The sequence below is a fragment of the Suncus etruscus genome, chromosome 14 (genome assembly GCF_024139225.1).
Source record: "Suncus etruscus isolate mSunEtr1 chromosome 14, mSunEtr1.pri.cur, whole genome shotgun sequence".
Lineage (NCBI taxonomy): Eukaryota > Metazoa > Chordata > Mammalia > Eulipotyphla > Soricidae > Suncus > Suncus etruscus.
The window spans coordinates 49,973,691-49,994,612 of NC_064861.1; the positions used below are offsets into that span (position 1 = coordinate 49,973,691).

Below are 20,922 nucleotides of genomic sequence, written 5' to 3' on the forward strand. Positions count from 1 at the left end.
GTCCCCCAAGTCAGGAGTAACTCCAGAGTGCTGCCAGGTGTGCCCCCCACCACCAAAAAAAACCCTCAACACAAAAAGGCCCATGTATGGGAGAAATATTGGATAGTGATCAGCTGATGTAGCAATCTGTCAGTGAAGAGCAGTCAGGAAGATGCTGATCTCCTGTGGCTACTAATCAGAATCACCAGTCAAAGATTCACTTGAAGCCACTTCATATAGTCAACTTGGTTGCAAGTGGTGACTATCTCTCTTAGCAAGAATCTAAAAAGATACAGGGGGGGATACTCCGAGGCCAAAAAAGAAAGTGTTCAAGGGATACAGAATAGGTTTTGCTTACAACACAGACATACACACATCCACAGTTGATCAGTTCTCTTAACTTTCTGCAGCTGGTTGAGGGGCCTCGAGCCTCTCAGAAAGTGCCTTCTGCAAAAGGATAGTGGGCACCAGCATTTGGGACACTGTTCTGAGTCTTCAGCTCGCTCCCCTCACTTCCTGGTTCTGTCCTGCCTAAGAGACCTCCGCTGGGCAAGGCCAAATGTTGAATTGGTAGAACCTTATGTCCATTGGGAGTATAGCAACTGCTTTGCACTGGTATTTCTCTGACCGGGTATGTTAGAAGCTTCTGGACCTTTCTGTCCTTTCACAATATCAAACTCCACAATCTCCCCCATCTCCAATGCTGTTTTAAGACTTCCTGGGATTTCTCTTAATAGCTTTCCAGTGAACCAAAATCATCCTGCTTAGTGTCATTTCTGCTAATGAATCTGTAGCCATTTTGAACATTGAACCATTTAACAGAACCTAAGACTTTGATTGCCAACACTGGCTTATTCATCTCTGCATCGCTCATTCTTCTGGGTCCTCTACCAACCTTGGGAGAGTCTTTTGAGTGTATCCTGCACAAATTCGTCAGACAACATTAACACATTAATTTTGCTTATCTCACTGGCTCCAGTGCCTGCCTTAAGAAAGTCTTTTGAGGGGCCGGGCGGTGGCACTAAAGGTAAGGTGCCTGCCTTGCCTGCGCTAGCCTTGGACGAACCTCGGTTCGATCCCCCAGTGTCCCATATGGTCCCCCAAGCCAGGAGCAACTTCTGAGCACATACCCAGGAGTAACCCCTGAGCATTACCGGGTGTGGCCCAAAAATCAAAAAAAAAAAAAAAGAAAGTCTTTTGAGTAAGAACTCTTCTCTACTGTAAAAGCACTCTCCCCTTCTTGGGGCATGTGCATGGGAGAATTTTTAACTGAAATGCCACGTTCATTTCATCTTGAAAAATGTTAGTAAATACTTCAGAGCAGCATGAGGCAACTCAGAAGGGGGTTATGTATTCTAATATTCCAGTAGAGGATATATCATATTCAGTGCAGCAAGAGGAGGCTGGCATGGCTATACCAGTATTGTTATTCAGTACCCCAAGAAATTTGTTACTCTACTCACTGTCTTAAAGTTTTCATGTTCCTGTTCAGGCACCATTCCGTGGGGATAATTCTGTGGGATCTCAGCTTGCAATTTCTCACAAGAAATCAGACATAGTCACTTTGAAAAACATATATTTCAGCCAATGGATGTCGAACAGCTGCTGAATCTTACTGAGCAAGCCACACTTCTTCCTTTTCTTTCCCCTGCCACTATGATTAGCCAGAGTTTAACATAATCACCTGAGGTCAGGTGTGATGTAATTGAGGGTACTTGTGCTATTTAATTCAGAATGGTTGACAGAAAAAAAGTAAAGCAATTTTACAGTATTTGACAATACTATCCATATAAATCCATGGATAAGCAAATTTCAGGACTATTTTTCTTAACAGCTGTGTAGAATTCCATTGTATAGATGTATCAGTTTCTTTAGCCAATCATCTGTTATTGGGTTGTGTTCAGAGTTTGGCTATTGTGAATAGTACTGCAATGAACATAGGAATACAGAGAGCTTTTATCATTGTGTTTTTGGGCACATAGGATATATTCCTAAGAGTGGTATTGCTGGATCATATGGAAGCACAATTTCTAGTTTTTTTGAGGACTATTTATTATTTTCCAAAAAGGCTAGATCAGTCAGCATTCCCACCGACAGTGAATTAGAGTTCCTTTCCGCCCAGAATGAATGAGAGTCCTGCATCCGCCCAGCACTGGTTGTTCTTGTTCTTTGTGATGTGTGCTAGTCTCTGTGGTGTGAGATGATATCTTATTGCTGTTTTGATTTGCATCATCTCCCTGACGATTAATGGTGTGAAACATTTTTCATATGTCTTTGGCCATCTGTATTTCTTCTTTGAGGAAGTTTCTGTTCATGTTTTCTTTCTATTTTTTGGATGGGGTTATTTTTTTTTCTTGCTAAGCTTTACCAGAACCTTACATATCTTCGATATTAACCTTTTATCAGGTGAATTTTGAGTGAATAGTTTCTCCCATTTTGTGTGTAGTCTTTCTATCCTAGTCAACGTTTCCTGTGAGTGTAACCCACTCTTGCCTTTGCCCTTTGTTTTGCTCTGTGGCAGGCCTGCAAGCCCCGTGGTGGTACTCTAGGGCTGTCAGAAATTGGAGACGTGCGGTCACACACAGCAATAGTCTATAACAGACAGAGATAGTCCAGCAGTGTAAATCTGACTGAGTTGATTCCTCCAGGGAGGGACCCCTCAGTGATGTGGGCTGGGCCACGGAGCCACCCTGAGTGTATTGTCCTAAGACACTGAAAGACTGAGTTTGAGGGAAACACTTGGAGCATCCCCAGAGGTGTTGGTCATTGAGGTGCAATGTGGCCATGGCCTAGCTCTAAGTGGGGCTCAGAGGAGTAGCCCGCACAAGTGGAAATGGTGGCAGGCTTGTGCTAAGGAGGTGAGAGCAACATACCTGGGAATGGGTCATCGTGCTCACCCAACCACCCCAGTTTAGGTACAGCTCTCATCACTGCCACTGGCTCTACTTCTAATTGCATGTGGGTTGAAGGGACACTGCACCACAGCATGGCAGGAGGGCCAGGATCAGTGTGGAGAGAGCAGCTGTAATTCCCACAGCATGCAAGTCAAATCGTCCACAAGGGGGCACTCTGCAAATGGGCCCTCGCTCTTTCATCCTCCCATCTCCTCCTTTTCCTCCTCCCCCTTCTTTCACTCTTTAGCCCTCTCTTCTCCCCCCACCTCTTCTCTCCTCCCCTTCCTCCTTCCACTCTTTAGCCCTCTCTTCCCCTCTTCTTCTCTCCTTCCCTTCATCCTCCCACTCTCCTCCCTCTCTTCCCTTTCATCATCCCATCTTCCCTCCTTCCTTTCTCTCACCCACTTCCCTTGCCTTAGCCCACTCCTCCCCCTCCCATCCCCTTATTCCTCTCTCTTTCCAACCCCTTCATCCTCCTCTCCTCTTCCAACCCCTCTCCTGTTTTCCAACCCTCTCCCCACTCCTGAACATTCTCTTCCCCATCCCACCCCTGCTCCTCCCTTCTCCCCTGTCCTCGCTTTCCTCTCTCCAGTCAGGACACACACTTAGTTTTGGTCTCTGGAAGATTTATTCATGTGGAGGGCCAGCCCCAAACTCTTTTCTGGAGCACTCATTGCCCAGGCCCCATAGTGCAGGGCTTCTTTGAGCACTATGAGCACTCCAGCCGTGGGCTCCCCCTGCTCCCCTTCACAGCTCCACATGCTCTGTGTGTGTTTGTGTCAGTGCTGCCTCTCGGGTCTTAAGCTCTGTCCAAAAAGCCACTTCCTCATCTTTGAGCTTGTAGGCGGCCTGGGAGATGGGGGCAATCTTCAGGTAACCTTCCTTCTGGTCATAAGCTGGCCAGTGGGGCAGTCCATCCCCATTGGGGTTCCTGCAAATAGAGCCTAGTAAAGTCCTTGGCAGAGAGACAGAAGGGTTTCAGGCCTCTACAGAGGGAGCCAAGTTCCCTTCCCACGGCTGATACTTTCAGGGATGAAGCTTCAGACTTCTGGAGGCCCTGTGACTCTGTCAGGGTCAGAAGTTCAACACTCAACTGCCACCACCCCACCGCCACCACTGCCCATACACACACACTGCCCATTCTCAAACCCAAGCCATGAGGGTAGCCAGACTCACCCATTTCGAGCAAAGTTGGCCCAAAATTTCATCATCATCTTGCTGAGTTTTGTCTCCTCCTCTGAGGCACCACCTGTGGGGAAAAAGCCAGGCATCAACGGAGAACTTACTAGCATACTGTACCTGACCCTTCCTTTAGACCCTTAATCAATGCCAACATTTTAAGAAAATTGAGGTCATGGATAATCACACCTCTGCCTCCCCTCAGGGCAGTAGCCCCAGCAAAATTTCTGAATAGTAGCCCCCCTCAAGGTAGAAGTGGTTTTCTTCTCCCATAGTATTTTTCTCTGCTTCCTTCACTCACCCACATATGCATAGAGTTGGGAAGATGAGGGTAGCCAATGCCTTAAAGGACCACCATACCCAAAACAAGGGAAGGAGGCCACAAGTAACCTATATCTGTGGATCTTGACCCAGTGAAGAATCTCTTTCAAACAGCACATTCATGTTCTCACAACAACAGCACATATTCTCAAGTATTATGGCCTCTTGTGTCACTGTCATATCTTTAAGCTAACATACTGCATTCAAGTATGTGTGAGGAAGAAAATGAGCAGATGGAAGATTGCCTGGTGTTTGTTTAGAGAAGTAGACTTTAGCCTATTCCACATCACTGCCAATTCTCACCTCAGTCCTCCTCCTGCACTGTGAGAGAGTGAAGGGCAAAAATTTAGTCCTTGGGCAGAGCACACCCTGCTGGGAACCCATTACCAGTGGAATAAGCAGTTCTGGAGATTCTATGAGTGAGGGCGTGAGGGTGCATGAATAAGTTCTCCAGCATGTATGTCAGAGCAGGAGCCAGTCTAGGCCCACCTGGAGCACCACCCACTTATGATAAATTTGGGAAAAGATGCCAAGAGAAAGACCTTGCCCATATACACTGATCTGAGTCTTGACCCAGATCTCACTCCAAGCTGGCAGTCAATAAAGAGGCATCACCTTTCAGAATCGGGGCACCAAACACCGAGAAGATCTCATCTCCATGGTCTCCTAACACGGTCTGGGGTTTCATTTCTGGAGAGAAGCTGGGTCGGTATTCAAACTCATACATGTAGGTGGGGACACCAGAATCTGGGAAAACACAGGAAAATGAACAATTCACTTACCAGACACATTACTGGGCATAGCAGGGTGTCTCAGGCTTGGTGGCTCAGCAGATCCTGGGCCACAGAAGCACCAACATCCTGTTTGGAGTGCCAGATGCATTACAGAATTCCATGACCCTATAGAACCCTCAGTGAGCACCATGACAGGATAACAGGTTAGAAACTGTCCTGTGACTTGCATTGGTAAAAAGAGCTAGGAAGGAGCTGAATTAGGTATTGGATAAGTCAATGATGGATGGATGACAATGGATGGATGGATGGATAGACAGATGAATGGATAAACAAATGGATGGAAGGATGAGCAGGTAGGCATATGGATGTATGGTTAAATGGTAGGTGAGTAGATGGGTGGTGAACAGGTTAGTGGGACAGATGGATAAATGGGTAGATAGATGATTGGATGGAGTGGATGGATGAATAAATGAATAGATGGGTGGGTGGTGTGTTCATAAATGGTTGATGGATGAATGAATGGGTGGATAGGTGGTCAAATGATTGGGTGGAAGGATAAGTGGGTTGATGAATGGAAACCGAAACCTTGGGAAAAATCTATTTACTAGAATTCTATTACAAGGCATTGGGCCAGTTTACTTATACTTCCTCTCCATGGCCTGCAGATAGATTCACAGTAAAAGCACCTACAAGCACAGTCCATACTGCTATCAACACTATATCACACATTGCTCTTGAGAATACCTACCACCCAACAGTATTATCTTGCTGCCTGGTTGTGAGCACTTCCAGTGTTTTCTCACCTATTCAAGACAGTCCTGAGAGGACAGAATCAAACCCAAGCTGCAGGTCTGGAGTTGTGTCTGCTTCCATGAGACTCAGGCAGAAAGGGGACAATTGGTCTCTTGTGACTCAGACCCTAAAACTCTGAATTCATTTTCCTAGTTCCTTACTTACCTTGCTTTTTGCTTAGCCAGGAAAGAGATGAAGTAAGGAGATAAGTGGTCACATGGGCAACTGGCCTCTCTCCTCTCCTTGGTCCTTCCCTCTCCAACTCAAGAACCCCCCAAAAAGACATTCATCTGAGACACTCATATTGCTTCCCTTTTTTTGGGGGGGGGGGTCATACCCGGCACACTTCAGGGGTCACCCCTGGCTCCAGGCTCAGAATTCACTCCTGGCAGGTTCAGGGGACCATGTGGGATGCGGGGATTTGAACCACCAACCTTCTGCACGCAAGGCAAATGCCCTACCTCCATGCTATCTCTCCAGCTCCTCATATTGCTTCTTATGGCTAACTCTTGAGCTACCTAGCTCAATTCTGTTTATGGGTGATTGTCTTCCCACTGTAACTTCACCTTGTCCTCTTTCTTTGCATCTTTGTCTTCATAAATAAAAAATAAAAATAAAAAAGGAAAAAAAAACATTCCCAAGGATTCAGGGCATGTAGCTGAGTGGCAGAGGACCTTTCCTATAGGTGTACCTATCTGAGACCCTGGATTTAGGTGTAGCTACCTGAGACCCACCCATTTCTGGGAGGGGTCTTGGGAACCAGATATTATGTGTGACCTTACCTGCAAGACCCCGCCCATTCCTGGGAGGGGTCTTGAAAAAGTTAGATAAGCCTTGGACAGAGGGGATTTGGGCCTTTCTGCGCTGCTGGGCACTCTGGCTTTTGGGTCTCTGCGTTCTGGTCTTTGACCAGCATAGAGCCCAAAGGGAAAATGGCTGAAAGGAATTAAGATGCAGGGTAGCCTAGAATGACTGAATACTTGAAAAGTTATGAGATAGGCCACACACGTGGTGAATAGGGCATGAATAAAGATGATGCTTCCTGATGCCTGCCTGTGAGTGAGTTTGATTCCGGCTTTCACCTGGGCCTGGGACCCGCCGGCTGAATGGGGGTTGCGGAACCACGTGGCCTGGGATGGCATCCACCTCCATCCAGCCCCATCGTTAATTATTTAATACAACACTTTCCCACAAGCCTGAGACCACGAGTTGGGTCCCTGGCCCCGATCCCACAGTATTCAGTTCTATCATTGGCACTGCCAAGGTGACTTCTGCCACGATGGTGACATTTTGCCACTCTAGCAATAGCCACCATAACACAGGGGAGAGAAGGTAGGGAATGGATCCATTTTTTGTAAAGAGAAATGAGTTCATGGGAATAAACTTTCTGCCTAAACTATAATCACCAAATAAAAATAAAACTAAAGGGGCCAGAGGCCAAGTGACACAGGCTGAGCACTGATTTGCCTGCAGAAGGACCAAACTACCCAGCACTATATGTTCCCAAAGAGCCAGGGTGGTGCCTTGAATTGAGTCTGGTAAGGCCCAATGACCAAAAATCAAATCAAAACAGCTGCAGCTGAGAGAGATGGATGAGACCCACTTCCAGGCTCACAGATAGGTATGATCATTGAGGGAAGGACCCTTCTAGAAGGACCCCAGGAAGGATCCTGGGGAAATCACTCTGGAGGTGCTTCATCCATCCTTAACCTCATCCCTACCTCATCCAGTCTTGATCCTTGTTCCCAAGTCCATGGCAGGGACCAGAGCAATAGCACAGCATAGGGCATTTGCCTTGCATGTAGCTGGGACAGACTGTGGTTTGATCCTCAGCATCCCATATGGTCCCCCGAGCCTCCCAGAAATGGTTTTTGAGTGCAGAGTCAGGAGTAATTCCTGAGCACCTCCGGTGTGGCCCAAAAAACAAATCAAAACAAAAAACCAAGTTCATGGCAAGCCCTGCACACACTGGGATGCACAGAATTCTGTCCCAGACCTGGACACACCATCAAACCGTTATCCTCCTCACTTCCCACTGTTTTCCAGAAGGTCCTATACCACCTTCCTGAGCCCTCCCGGCTTCACCCTTCCCTGGCTCCATTGGTTAAACCAGCTTTGACCTTGGAAATCTTGAGAGGTGTGTCTTGCAATATTTGGTCGACTTCCAGGAAGAAACAAATGCCTTTAGTTGATCCCCTTCCTGCTGCTCTCAGAAGGGCTGTCACATAATTTGGCCATTAGGGTTGCTTTGCCCTGTGTTCTGCACATGAGGACACTGCAACTGACAGCTCTGAGGAAGTCTTCAGTCCCTGAGATCTGGAGATGGGGCAAAGCTCCCTCACATTTGTGTGGGACAGGCGAGGGTCTCCCTGCTCCCTTGTTCAGGGTGGATACCTGCTTGGCAGTACTGACCAGATTCCTGGCCTTTCCTGAAGGATCTCAGCTGATGTGTTCTGAGATCATCTCCTAAAAACACAATGGGCAGACTCTTTCTTGGGGCACTTTCTTACAAACACCAAACTCACAAAGGTCTCCCCACACCTGGAATGTGCCATATGGAATTGGATGGGAGAGGCAACCTGGCCCTCAGCATTTTCCATATGTCTGTCAACACTGAGACCTGGGCAGAACAGACACCAGAACCAATGAGGCCCCCCTTTCTGATCCCCACTATCCAGTCTCCCACACTCACCCCGATGGCTGCGAGCCACTATCACTGAGGGGACTCCAAACATCAGATCCGCCATCATGTCCAAGAACCGGTCTTTCTTTTTGACAGGGTCACTAGTCTCGCCCAGGTATTTCTCAGTGACCACCGAAGTGAGAGATTCAGGAATGTCCTAGGATGGTACAAGAGTGGGGGTGACCACCCTGCTGGTGAGGGCCAGGCTGTCTCTAGGGAGGCTGGGTGACTGGATCACTTGGGGTTCATGCAGCCTTGGCTGGTCCCTGAAGGGTGAAAGGGGGGCAAGGAAGGAAAGGCAGAAGGGGGAGACTCAGCCGAGATCCCAGCTTCAGTCTGTCTGTGATCTAGGACAAGCTCAGCCACTTCCTGGAGTGACCCAAACACTTACAACCATGGAGAAGGCCTTCCACAAGAGTGATGCTGCCGTCTGGTCATCCAGCTTGCCTTCCGACAGCGGGAAACCCAACATCTGTCAAGAGAATGGCCAGTACTGGTAAACCCCTGGGGATAATCGGGAAGATTCACACCCAACAGCTGTCCTACCCCTGCAGGCCAAAAGGCCTTTTGCCTCCTGTCCTTGTTGGCATGAGTCTGGGTGAGTCAGGCAGTCTTTTTTTTTTTTTTTTTTTTTAAGGTAGGCAAAGTATTAGATCCAGAAACTTGGAGGATGTGTCATTGTCATTCACATCAGTGTCCTGGAGGTCAGTGTGTCCCTGAGGCCCAAAAGTCAGAGTACAGGCTACAGGGCCAATGTCATAGACTTCACGAATACATTTCCCTGTCTCAGAATGCCATGGAAGCCCCACATCCTTCTGGAGGCCTTTGACCCTGGGCATGAAATAAAATCATTCTGAAGTGAATGCTCCTGAGCTTTGCATATGCCATCCCACCAAACCTCTCCACTGGACTTCACAAGCATGCCTTCCAGCAACTGATAGCTGTGCTCTTTTTGTGTAGCCCTTAAAATGCCTAAAAGCCCCTGCTGTCTTGTTCATTGCAGCCAAATTCTGACCATAGGTAGCTAAGGTCACTGAGCTTGACCCTGTAATTATAAAACCTGGCTCAGCCCTTTGGGGATATCAACCCACCACCCAAAACTTTTTCTGTAGGAAACAGCCAGAGGTGTTTAATGTTTAGAACCTAAATTCAGTGGGTATTTTTCTTCTGCTTGCACCACTCCCTGTCATAAAAATGATCAAAGTCGGCTTTTCTTCTAGAGAGGCATCACAAAACAATCCTATGAAACTACCCCAGGCCCTCGGCCCAGGAAAGACTCGCCCTCACCTACGACCACTTCACACACCCCAACCTTTCTGTCATCTCCATTGTTTGGTCTCGGGTCTGAGTTCCATTCCAGCTGGACTCTCCCTGGTGGCAGCCTGGCCATGTCACTTGGTGGTTGGTCAACTTTGTGGAAAGACAGTGAGAGAAATCTCTCCTGTCCTCAAATCGACTATCTGTAGCTTCTCAAGGGTCATGGGAAGAAACCCTCCAAGCAACCAAGCCATGGAAGGAGAAACCCAGACTCCCATTTGTCTTCTGAATTAAGAGTTCTCCAGGGCATCCCTCCATCTGCTAATCCTGCTGCACATTTGGTGAGTGTTTCTGGGGATTACTGATTTCTTTCCAAATAGCTTAAGTACCAAACACCCACATAACTATCCAGTTCCCACCTTTAAGACTCTGAAACCTGAAGACAAATGGGAGCATAGTTGAGACACCATCCCCAGGTCACACGGCCCAGGATCCAGAAAGGGCAACCAAAGAAGGTCCCCATGGAAACCTCATGCCAAAGAGGGGGCCAGGCCAGCTGCCCTGGAGAAGGACTGCGCCTTAACACTAACTATGGAAGGGCTACATGGTCCCATCCTCGTAAGTGGGAGACCCATCCCACACTCACCGTTGGAAGAATCCAGCCAAATTCTTGCTTGTTGATCCCGACAATGTAGGGAACAGTGTTGAATTTCTTCTCAGCCAGGAGCTCTTCAGGAAGCTTTGGCAGCAGTACACCATCGACCACGGTGGGCAGGTAGGGGTGGCTCTGTGAAGGGCCAGCACTGGGTTAGCCCATCTGCAGGTTGCACCCACACCCCACACCCTTCCAGGGCAAAGCATCACTGAGCCCCGTGTGGCCATAGGCTGTGGCCTTCACACTATGGGCCCTAACCCAGGGGGATAAGGCTGTGTGACCCTAGTGATCCAGACATGGAACTGGAGCATGAGAGAAAGAACATTCACTCAAAAGAACATGTGGAAAGTAGAAGGAACCCCCATGTGTTTCATTACTATTTGCATTCTGAAGTATAAGGTATCTCCTTTTCACATTTCCATTGGAAATAAAAGTCATTCACCCAGTCCCTCTGGCTACAAAAGTTGTTGCCACTGCTGGGAACCACTAACTGGGAGCAACAAGGAACAAGAACTCGGCGTCCTGGGGAAATGTACGGTCAGGCGGTAGCCTCACTTTCTATTGCCATTACTTGTTTTAGGTGTTGACTTGAGATTTTATTTCATAGATAATCTGTTCTGTTTGTATGTTCAAGGCTGTTATTGTTTTATGACTAAATTTCAACTGGGCAGTGCTCAACATTTTTCTGGCTCTCAATGAGGTAACTAAATGCAACCTTCAGCCTCACCACAACACTGTCCACTCCACTTTTTAAATTTTTTAAAAATAATTCTTAAATTGTGGAGATTTGGGGACCACATCTAGGAGTGCTCAGGGCTTACTCTTGCCTCTGTGCTTGGGGTCAGCAATGTGATACCAACTTCTGAAACTGAAGTGGCAAAAGAAATTACATGGAATATCAGCATCTGGCCGTTTTGTGGGGCTTGGGGAGTGGAGGGAATGGCTAAGATGGGTTGGAAATAAATAAATGCTATTAACACTAAGTGGATTAAACTATTCAATCATATCTCATACTCGACACTCCATGAGGCAGTATAGCTATATGATATAAAAGGTATTAAACCAAAGAAAGAAATCAGAATCAAGATTGCAAACAAAACCTCAAGGTTTGGGATAGAGAAATATTTCTAAAGGATGCATGGAACAGTTGGGAGCTCCTTTAAGCAGCAGAGTTGGGCTAGAGAGATAGTCCAGTAGAGAGGATGCTGGGGCTTACATATGGGCACCTTCACCATATAGAACCAGGAGCAGGAAATCAGAAGAGGCAAAGTTGGCTAACCCAGGGGGTTCAGACTGATGATGAATCTTGGATTAGGAGCCACAGGTTCTAGCCCACCAGCTGGTCCCTGACTGTGTTACTCAAGCAAATTGCTTTCCCTCTCTGGACCTTGCAGGAGAAATCCGAGGAGTTGCCAGGGAGAATTTTCTCACTTAAGCTTGATGACAGCTTAAACAAGCAAGACTTAAAACCTGTAATCAAGAAACCCAAGGGCCTTCCTTACCTCTCTGGGGTCTTCAAGTAAATCCAGTGCAAATAATTTCTGTAAAGACAAAGGCAGAGACTGGGTGTGGGTGGAACTGCTAGGGATCAAAAGCTGTGCCATGCATGCCAGGGTCTCAGGGTCTTCTACAAGAGAGTAGGCCAGGAGGCCCTGGGCACCAAATGGGGTGTAGGTAGAGAGTGAGTGGGGCTCTGGAGTGAGTATTGGGACCTTCCCAGCCTTCCATTCAGGTCTCCTTCTGCAGCCCCCAGCTAAAACACCCTGTTTTCCTGTGGTAGTTTCCCCCTTCCTCAAACTCCCTCCAAAAATCCAGGCACCTGTCAGTCTTAGTAGCACTTACTGAAAAACTATGGCAATAATTCTCAGAAAAGAAAAAAAATTTAAACATATATAATATGAATTGTTATTATCTGTATAATCTCTCCAATGGAAAAACCTGCTTAAGAGTAAAGCTAACAGATTGACCTGGATTCAGCCACACCTGAAGCCATCCACCCTGGACTTTCCAGTTCTTTGACAACTCTGTTGCAATACCTTCCTTTTCCTTCACAAGGCATTTGGAGATGGTTTTTCTCACAGCATGTCTCTCTCGTTGTGCATTCAATCAAGACTGTCCTGATTATAGCCAATTTTTCAATTTATCTGACCAGTTAGTCTTCCTATTATAGGTGTGTGTGTGTGTGTGAGTGTGTGTGTGTGTGTGTGTGTGTGTGTGTGTGTGTGTGGGAGAGTGTTCATTAAAGAAGTACTTCCACGTGCTATCAGAAAATCTCAAACGAATAACACAGGCTCTTAACTTCATAGTCTTACAGTCACCAACTCACCCTTCTAAACTGGGCACTTCAATGCTATGGGAGAACTATTAAAGTAAATGTGTCTTTGCAGACATCATAAATAGTCCATACAATCACAATCACATCCACACATCAGTCTTGATTCTTTGAGCACATCAATCTCTTTGTCCAAGCATAGGAAACTGTTCTTGGGAACTTCTTGTGAAACCAGGATCCAAGCCCCAAGCCATGCTGAACTCACTTCCAGAAAGACAAGCAGGAACCCGAGAAGAGGTCCAGGACTCCCTCAGGTACCCAGGGTCCATGGAGCATACAAGATCAAGTGGTTGTTCCTGATCCTGCTCTGTTCCTGGAACATTTGTCCAGCTGTAGTTTACTCTAAGGACACATTGCCACAGCCTGCATCCACCCCCATATGTCCTTCCTCTATGAAGCAGCCCTTCTCCCATAACCAATGCTTTCCCTCTCTCTGCTCACCAAATTCAAGCAAGGAAGCACAACAAGCATTTCTCATCAGACAGTTCCATGAGACCAGGGACAATGGCTGACTCATGTCTAATAACACCTAGTATGCTGAAAATGGATGGGAGGGAGGAGCTGGTCAATACAAGGAGTATGGGAGAGTTAAATGGATAATGATTGGATTGAGCAGGTAGGTGATAGATGGATCATTGATTTTAGAAGGATGGATAACCAAGTGAAGATATACAATGTCTAGTTGATACATAGGTGATTGATAATAAATGAATAGAAGGCATGGATGAGTTGGTAGGTGAATTGATAGTAGATTGTTGAAAGGATATCGATGAATTAGAGATAAATGAATGGATAAGAAAATGATGAATGGGGAAGGAGTGATAGCACAGCAAATAAGGTATTTGCTTTACACACAGAAGACCTGGATTTGATGCCCAAAATTCCATATGGTCTCCTCGGCCCCCAGGAATAATTCCTCAGCCCATCACTGAGTTTGGCAAAACAAAAAGAAAAAGAAAATGATGAATCAATGATCGCAGATATAGGTGCATAACAGAGTGAGCAGATTATTTTGCTAGAATCAATTGAGACAAAGTTTCAGGAAACACAAAACATTGAACCTCTACAGGGACATAATGAAGCAAATTTTCAAATTACCCAAGACTGTGACAACCTTCCTCAAAATCTTTGTTTTAACTATCGTTAGCTTCAAAATCTGGGATGGCAGTTTTGTCTGGGATTAGGCAATGTTTCGCTGCCCAGAAATGTATCAGAAAACAAAAGCTGCATAATGGTGAGCTTTGATAGCCTTGAATTATCCTGATGTCATTTTGAACTTGGCTAATAATTATGGGCTGTTTCATATAAAAAAGAAAGGAAGACATTCTAATTCAGCTTCTGAGGTCATCTGTCCTCTGAGGGACTAGGAATTGCTAAATTGAAGATTCTATGGGAGAAGTGACAGGTTAAGTGCTGAGGCCTGGGGCCAGGCTAGCAGGTTAGGAGCCCTGTGTTAAGTGGTGCACCTACCAACTTCAGTGCTGTCTCCAAAAGGTCCTCCTCTGACTTCTGACGTAGGCAATGCACCATTACAGCTGATGTGGTGGTTTTGCACCCAGAAAAGACTGCGACTTTCTGCAGAGAGAATGGTGATAGCAGCATTAGGAAGCCATGTCCCTCCCTTCCACCCTCAAAGAGCTGTTTGGCAAGAATCTCTGTGCCTGAAGTCAGTAGGGGTTCTGGCACCCTACCCTGGCAAGTCTCCATGGCGGTCCTGGCCCTTCATGTCCATGGTATTACAGTTAAATAAGTAGAATCACAGAACAAGGTGCTACATGCCTCGCACAAGCTAGTTCCAAATCATACATGAGCCTGGAAGGGCATTCACTAAAGGGTGGTCAGAGGGAAAGATGCAGATTACAGAAAGGCGACTCCAGAGCCCTTGGGGAAAGCACAGAACAAGTGTGGGATTCCTCCATCAGGACAAAGCTCATGGCAGAAACCATGCTGGATGTGTTTGCTGAATCACAGAAGGTTCAAGGAGGAGGTGAGGAGGGAGAACAGAATGTGGTGGGGAAACAGAGAGATATGGGAGAGAAAGGTCATAACTCGTGTACAGAAAAGGTCACGACTTGTAGACAGAGACTAAGAGCAGAGGGAGAAAGATGGAGAAGCACAGGCTGAGACAGAATTCAAGGTCCTGCATTTGCCAATGTTAATTTCTGTTGACAATGAAATTGGCCTGTCTCTGCCTCCCTTTCTGTGTTTCTTTTTTTTTTCCCTTTAAGGGGGGGAATTGGGGCCACACCCGGTGATACTCAGGGGTTACTCCTGGCTATGCACTCAGAAATAGCTCCTGGCTTGGGGGACTATATGGGACACCGGGGGATCAAACCGAAGTCCCTCCTGGATCAGTCACATGCAAGGCAAATGCCTTACCACTGTGCTATCACTCTGGCCCCTTCTTCCTGTGTTTCTTTGAAATTCTCTTCTCCCTCTTAGAAGTGAGTCTGGATAGATTGTTTCTTTGTTTGTTTTTTCCTTGCTTCTTGTGTATGGCTGAAGAAGTCTATAAAACTTTCTCCAGAATCTTCAAAGTTCTAGGGGATGCCTTTACTTCCCTGCCACTAGCAGCCTGGCTCTTGACCCCCTTTCAAGAGTTTGGGCAGCTTACCAGCAGTGACTCCCAGGCATCTCCCTCACCCCCACTTACTCGCCAACAGGATCTGCCTTGGCTCCTTCTTAAGTTTCAAGAAAAGAAGCTTTTTCCCTGTCCCCCTTCTTTCAATTCCCTCCCATTGGCCTTTTTTTTGCCTCCATCACTCCTGCACCAAGTCATTGCCCACGTGGCTTTTTGTTTTTGTTTGTTTGTTTTTGGGTCACACCCTGCAGCGCTCAGGGGTTACTCCTGGCTCTATGCTCAGAAATCGCTCCTGGCAGGCTCGGGGGAACCATATGGAATGACAAGATTCGAACCACAGTCCTTCTGAATGCAAGGCAAACGCCCTACCTCCATGCTATCTCTCCGGCCCCTGCTTCTAGTTGTGGAATAGTCTTTCCTCACCATCTCAATGACTGCTCATCCTTGGATCTCAGCACACTATCCAGGAAACCTTTCCTGGAACTTCCTCTCCTTTGGAATTCAATAAGGATATTACATCTGAAATTCCATGAGGACATCATCACTTCAGTGAGGTGACGTCATGACCACTGTCATTACATGATCATCTGTCTGCTCACTAAGACAGAAGCTTCAGGAAAGACTCATATCCCTCTAGCAGAACTACTGGATGAGTAAATGAGTGAAAGAACGAACATATTCTGCAGGATACATTCCCATCACAAGGCCCCAAGGAAGGAGCTCTTCTGTTCAGAGCCCTCTCTGAAGTGGGCTCGGATAAGAACAAGACACAATGATAAGTAAAGGCTTCCGCAAGGCCCGTCCTCACCTGGACGGCTTTGGGGGTGTGGTCAATAGTTGTGCATGCGCAGGGTTAAAGTCTGTCTCTGAGATCTGCCAGTAGCTCCTCTGGATTCCTAGCAGCTAGCTCAGGTGTAAAGCTGGGAGATGAGTGGGCATCTTCTTGTCTCGCTCACTTTCCTGATTCTCTGAGCAGAGTCCCATCATGGGCAGAAGGGTCCCCGCAAAATTGCAAGCCTACCTGAGCTAAGTCTTTCATGTCCTTCTTCGTCAGCCCTCCTGTGAAAACCACGCCGCTCTCAGAGATGGCCCGATGGAAGAGGCCCTTGGCCAGCGGAGATAAGACCTGCAGGGAGGTAAGTGGAGGTCTGTGTGCTCACAGAGCTGGCTGCAAGAGCTCCTCCCAACTCTACCCTGGCCTACCCCTCTACAGAGCCTGGAGTTCATCCAGGCTGGCCCAGACTCCAGCATCCCCAGGAAAGCTTCTTAAGGAGGGAGCAAGGCAAGGGTACAGGGACAGACAGGAAGTGGGCTACTGGCTGAACTTGTCAGACATATCCAGAGGATTCTGAGAAATCAATTCTGAGCACATCATGGTACGCATGCACTGTTTCAGAATCCAGGCTGAGAATGAGACTGGCCTAATGCAGGCAACATGGGGCACCAGGAACAGGCCCTGAGCTTGCCTCATGCAGACCTGGGCTCTGATCCATGATGTTCCCTTTCAGGTCCATATTTCCCTCAACACTTTGTGCTAATTTGGGGGGGGGGGGTTCCAAGCAGTGCTAAGAGTTTGGTGACTCCTGGAATCACTCCTGTCATATCAGCAGATAAGGAGTTTCAATGTTAGGAACCGAAGATGCAAAGCTGCTCATGTCCCATGGGCCCAGAGGACAATCGGAAACACCCTGAGTCCTACTCAGAGGGCCAGGAGGTTCTGGGGCTTAAACTATAGTCCCAGGGCATGCAAAGTATGTATCCCAACCTCTGAGCTCTCACTGGCTTAACACTTCAGACACATGGTTCTAATTCAGAATATACCGTTATGATTCAGAATATCATCAGGAAGGCTCACTATGACTTCTAAGATCTTCATATTGTGAAAACTAAAAACTATACATGATGTCAAGAGCAAGTGCACAGGAAGAGCAACTGGTTTCCAAAATTTCTGACCATGGAATGCTACTCAATGATAAAAAAAAAAAAAGTACTGTGGAAAGGTTCTTCATAATTCAAGGATGTTTAACCATCCTGTTAGTGAAGGTTTGAAAATACAAAACAGTCTGTAGTAATGGATAAGCAGATGGAGACCATGGAAAAAGAGGCCAGAAAAGATCATGAATGACATGCATGGTGAGCATGCTTGGGGGCGGGGGGGGGGGGGGGCTGTGGGTGCCTCTTTTCTGCTTTGCATTCTCTGTGTTCTTTTTCTTCACCTTTATAAAAGATAAAAATGTTTTTTTCTATGCATTCAGTGATGAAACCCATACTTGTTTAAAAGAAAGGCACAAATAGCGCAGCCTATGTACTCTACTCTGGGGTAGCCAAACAGGTTCTGAGAGCTTTCAAACAAATTTACCATTTGCCTTACCCAGTGACTCTATCACAACCCCACCCCTTCTCCAGCCAGACTCCCCTCCACCCATCCCTGTGGTCCTGATACTACATAGTTCCCACAGGCCCTGTGCTACCCTCACACTCTACCTTCACTTTTCCACATCCCCCAGCCCAGCTGCAACCCCAGGGACTGATTCCTCCATGAGGCACAGATCAGCTCAGAGGAACTGAGCCAGTGCTCACCAGTGTGGATTTGGCTTTGAGCCCTCCAGCAACCAGAGCTTCTTTATCAATTAGTCCACCCTTCCTTTCTTTGAGTCCTTGGAGTGGAATGATGGGGATAAGAACAAAGGGCTCAATCAGGAAGGAACATAAAGAATATCATTGTTTCCAGCCACAGTGGCAAGATCAGCCGAACCCTGAGCTTTCCAGAACATGGAGAGGTTGGCCATTGGCTCTCTGCCATAAGGGCAGCCACCCCTAAACCCAGCTATTGAAGTAAAGGCGCCTCCAGGGATTGGCAGCAGCAACCACCAGAGATAGCCCAGGAGGAACACTTACAAGCACAGAAACACTCTCGCCTCCTGCTGACTCCCCAAAGATGGTCACAGAGCCGGGGTTCCCTCCAAAGTTGGCGATGTTCTCCTGGACCCAGCGCAGGGCGGCCACCTGGTCCAAATGACCCCAGTTCCCTAGGCAGTGTTCATCCCCTGTGCTGTGAACCAGACAATAGGAGGGGGGCCACAGATGTCATGGCAGGATTCTCAGGACTGGAAATGGGGTTCAGGGCTCCAGGTGAACTCATGGGACTGGCACTAGCTTATCCACATCCTGAAGTCGTGGGTTCACCCGCTGCTGTGTCTGTGATCTTGCAGCCTCTACTCACTAAATACCTGCTCTGTGCCAAACACTGTTCTCAGGACTAGGAGTTGAGGCAAATGGACAGAAACAAGTTGACATATGTACAGAGAAGAACAGGTAATAACAATAAAAGAGGGTGAGAGAACGGGTAGAGTGTGAGGTAGGAAAGAGGATCCTTTCCTCACATGACTAAGCCCTGTGAACAAAGAACTGTAGAAGCTGTAACTAAAAGAGTCCAGTGGGTCTTTATACAGACCATGGGCAGCCACTGCAAGGGAATGATATGGGGCACTTATATTTTAAGGATCTATCTTTCCACTTCGAGGATCAAACCTGGTGTAAAAGTTGCAGAGTTATAAACATAGATGCTTCTTGTCATAACCACATGAGAGATCTCAGGGGCCTTGACTAAGGCAAGCCCAGGAGAGAAACGAGGACAGGTTGGACTTGAATAGGAGATTGTACAGGGATTGCATGGTCATCTCTGGCCCATGGATGCGATGAGACAAGGAAGCCCTGTAGCTCCCAGCAGGTGGTGCTGTGAGAAAGGGTAAGTGTTTCAGAAGTGGAGGGGACCACATATATGTCCACGTGCTCTGCTGGTGTGAAGTGGAAAGGGCAGAGGTAAGTAATTATGTACATATGTCTATAAAAACAGAGTTTTGGGCAACAAATACAGCTGTGGAGGTGCCCCTTGAGATCACTCAAGCACTAGTGGAGATGGAAAGGGGACACACACACAGCGGTCCAGGCCAAGGAAGAGAGGCCAGTGACTATCCTGCAGGATGGAGCAGCTGCCTAAGAACCCAAAGAAGCATTAAAAAGCAGGGTCCAGGGCCCGGAGAGATAGCACAGCAGCGTTTGCCTTGCAAGCAGCTGCTCCAGGACCAAAGGTGGTTGGTTCAAATCCCTGTGTCCCATATGGTACCCCATGCCTGCCAGGAGCTATTTCTGAGCAGGAGTAACCCCTGAGCAATGCCGGGTGTGGCCCAAAAACCAAAAAGAAAAAAAGCAGGGTCCAGAATGATGGCACAGTGAGTTGGGCACATGGCCTGCCTATCTGGGGTTCAATCCCAGCATCCCATATGGTCCTCTGAGACTGCCAGGAGTAATTTCTGAGCGCAAAGCCAGGAATAAGCCCTGCCAAGTATGGCTCAAAAACAAAACCAATAACAACAACAACAACAACAAAAAACGTGTGAGCAATCAATGTGGCTGCAGCCAAGGTCATGTGGGCATGTTGGTTGCCAGGATGAGAGCTAGGGGGTTCCTGGTGACCCTGATGGATAAGCCAGTGGCACTTGGGGTAAAAATCCTATAGGTGTGGACAGAGGGAAGAATAGGCAGATAATAAGGGGAAAGAGCTCAGAAGCCCTTTTACTATATAGCAGGGACAGAGGAGTTGGCCATAGGAGGGAGAGGAGTCCATGGAGGCAGGGTACCCTAGCCATGACAAACTTGGATCACCTTTCTTCCAGTTCCAGAGGGCAGAACCAGCACCCGTGGCCCCCAGTCAGCAATCAGCCCTCAAAGGTCTGGGGCCAGGACACTTCCAAAAGACTCAAAGTTACTGTTTCCTGCAGGACACTCAGTGCTTGTCCTTGAAATCGGCAATCCCAAAGGGAGGAGGAAACAGGACAAGCAGGCCTAGCACTGCTATACTTTGCCCTGTTGTCCCTCCTGGAGGATCATTCTAGTGGCCATGCTGAGCTATCCTGGCAGTGTAAATATGCTGAGGTGAACAGATGAAGAGGAGATGGGAACTTTGGGGAGGTGACATGAGAGCTGGGTCATTCAGGACCAATAAGGATTTATTGTTTGGAATCAGACAGTCCCTGCAGAGGGAAGAGCACACAAAAATTGCACAGAAGCAGGAAGACTGGTGCATCGGAATTATGAGGAGGAGGCGGCAGCCTAGCAACAAGTTGGACTTTTACTAGGAACCTTAGCCAAGATGCCCTGGAGTGCTGGCAGGGCCTGAGCTGGACCTGACACACTACTTGGAGCAGCCTTGGGCAGGGAGGTGAGTTTTGTGTCTTACCTGAAGAACCCCAGGATACCCAGGCGGTACTGGATGGTCACCACCACCACGTCTTCATGGGCAGACAGGGCCAGCCCATCATAGGTAGATGCGCCGCCTACCACAAGACCCCCTCCATGGATCCATACCATCACCTGAGTGAAGAGGAAGGACCACAGTATAGGGGGAGGTTGCAGAGCTGGAGCCAACCTAAAGGGCAACCTGCTTTGGTTATGGCCATAGAGTCTTATTGAAGCCTAGAACCCAGTACAGTCACTCTCCCGCCTTCCTGCCTGG

At 47.6% G+C, this 20,922-nt stretch overlaps 1 protein-coding gene across 1 annotated transcript in view; it reads right to left on the reverse strand.

Annotated features, from left to right (window-relative positions):
- Positions 1 to 3,488: 3,488 nt before the first annotated feature.
- The window catches only part of CES1 (carboxylesterase 1), a 29,047-nt gene continuing 11,613 nt past the window's right edge, over positions 3,489 to 20,922 (reverse strand). Inside the window, exons 4-14 of the mRNA XM_049786110.1 lie at positions 20,647 to 20,780; positions 18,306 to 18,459; positions 16,429 to 16,533; positions 14,297 to 14,401; positions 11,997 to 12,035; positions 10,486 to 10,626; positions 8,974 to 9,054; positions 8,592 to 8,739; positions 4,989 to 5,120; positions 4,050 to 4,122; positions 3,489 to 3,804 (exon numbers count right to left, since the gene is read on the reverse strand). Coding sequence (XP_049642067.1) covers positions 3,621 to 3,804; positions 4,050 to 4,122; positions 4,989 to 5,120; positions 8,592 to 8,739; positions 8,974 to 9,054; positions 10,486 to 10,626; positions 11,997 to 12,035; positions 14,297 to 14,401; positions 16,429 to 16,533; positions 18,306 to 18,459; positions 20,647 to 20,780 — 1,296 coding nt within the window. The 3' untranslated portion in view covers positions 3,489 to 3,620. The remainder of the gene's footprint in view (positions 3,805 to 4,049; positions 4,123 to 4,988; positions 5,121 to 8,591; positions 8,740 to 8,973; positions 9,055 to 10,485; positions 10,627 to 11,996; positions 12,036 to 14,296; positions 14,402 to 16,428; positions 16,534 to 18,305; positions 18,460 to 20,646; positions 20,781 to 20,922) is intronic.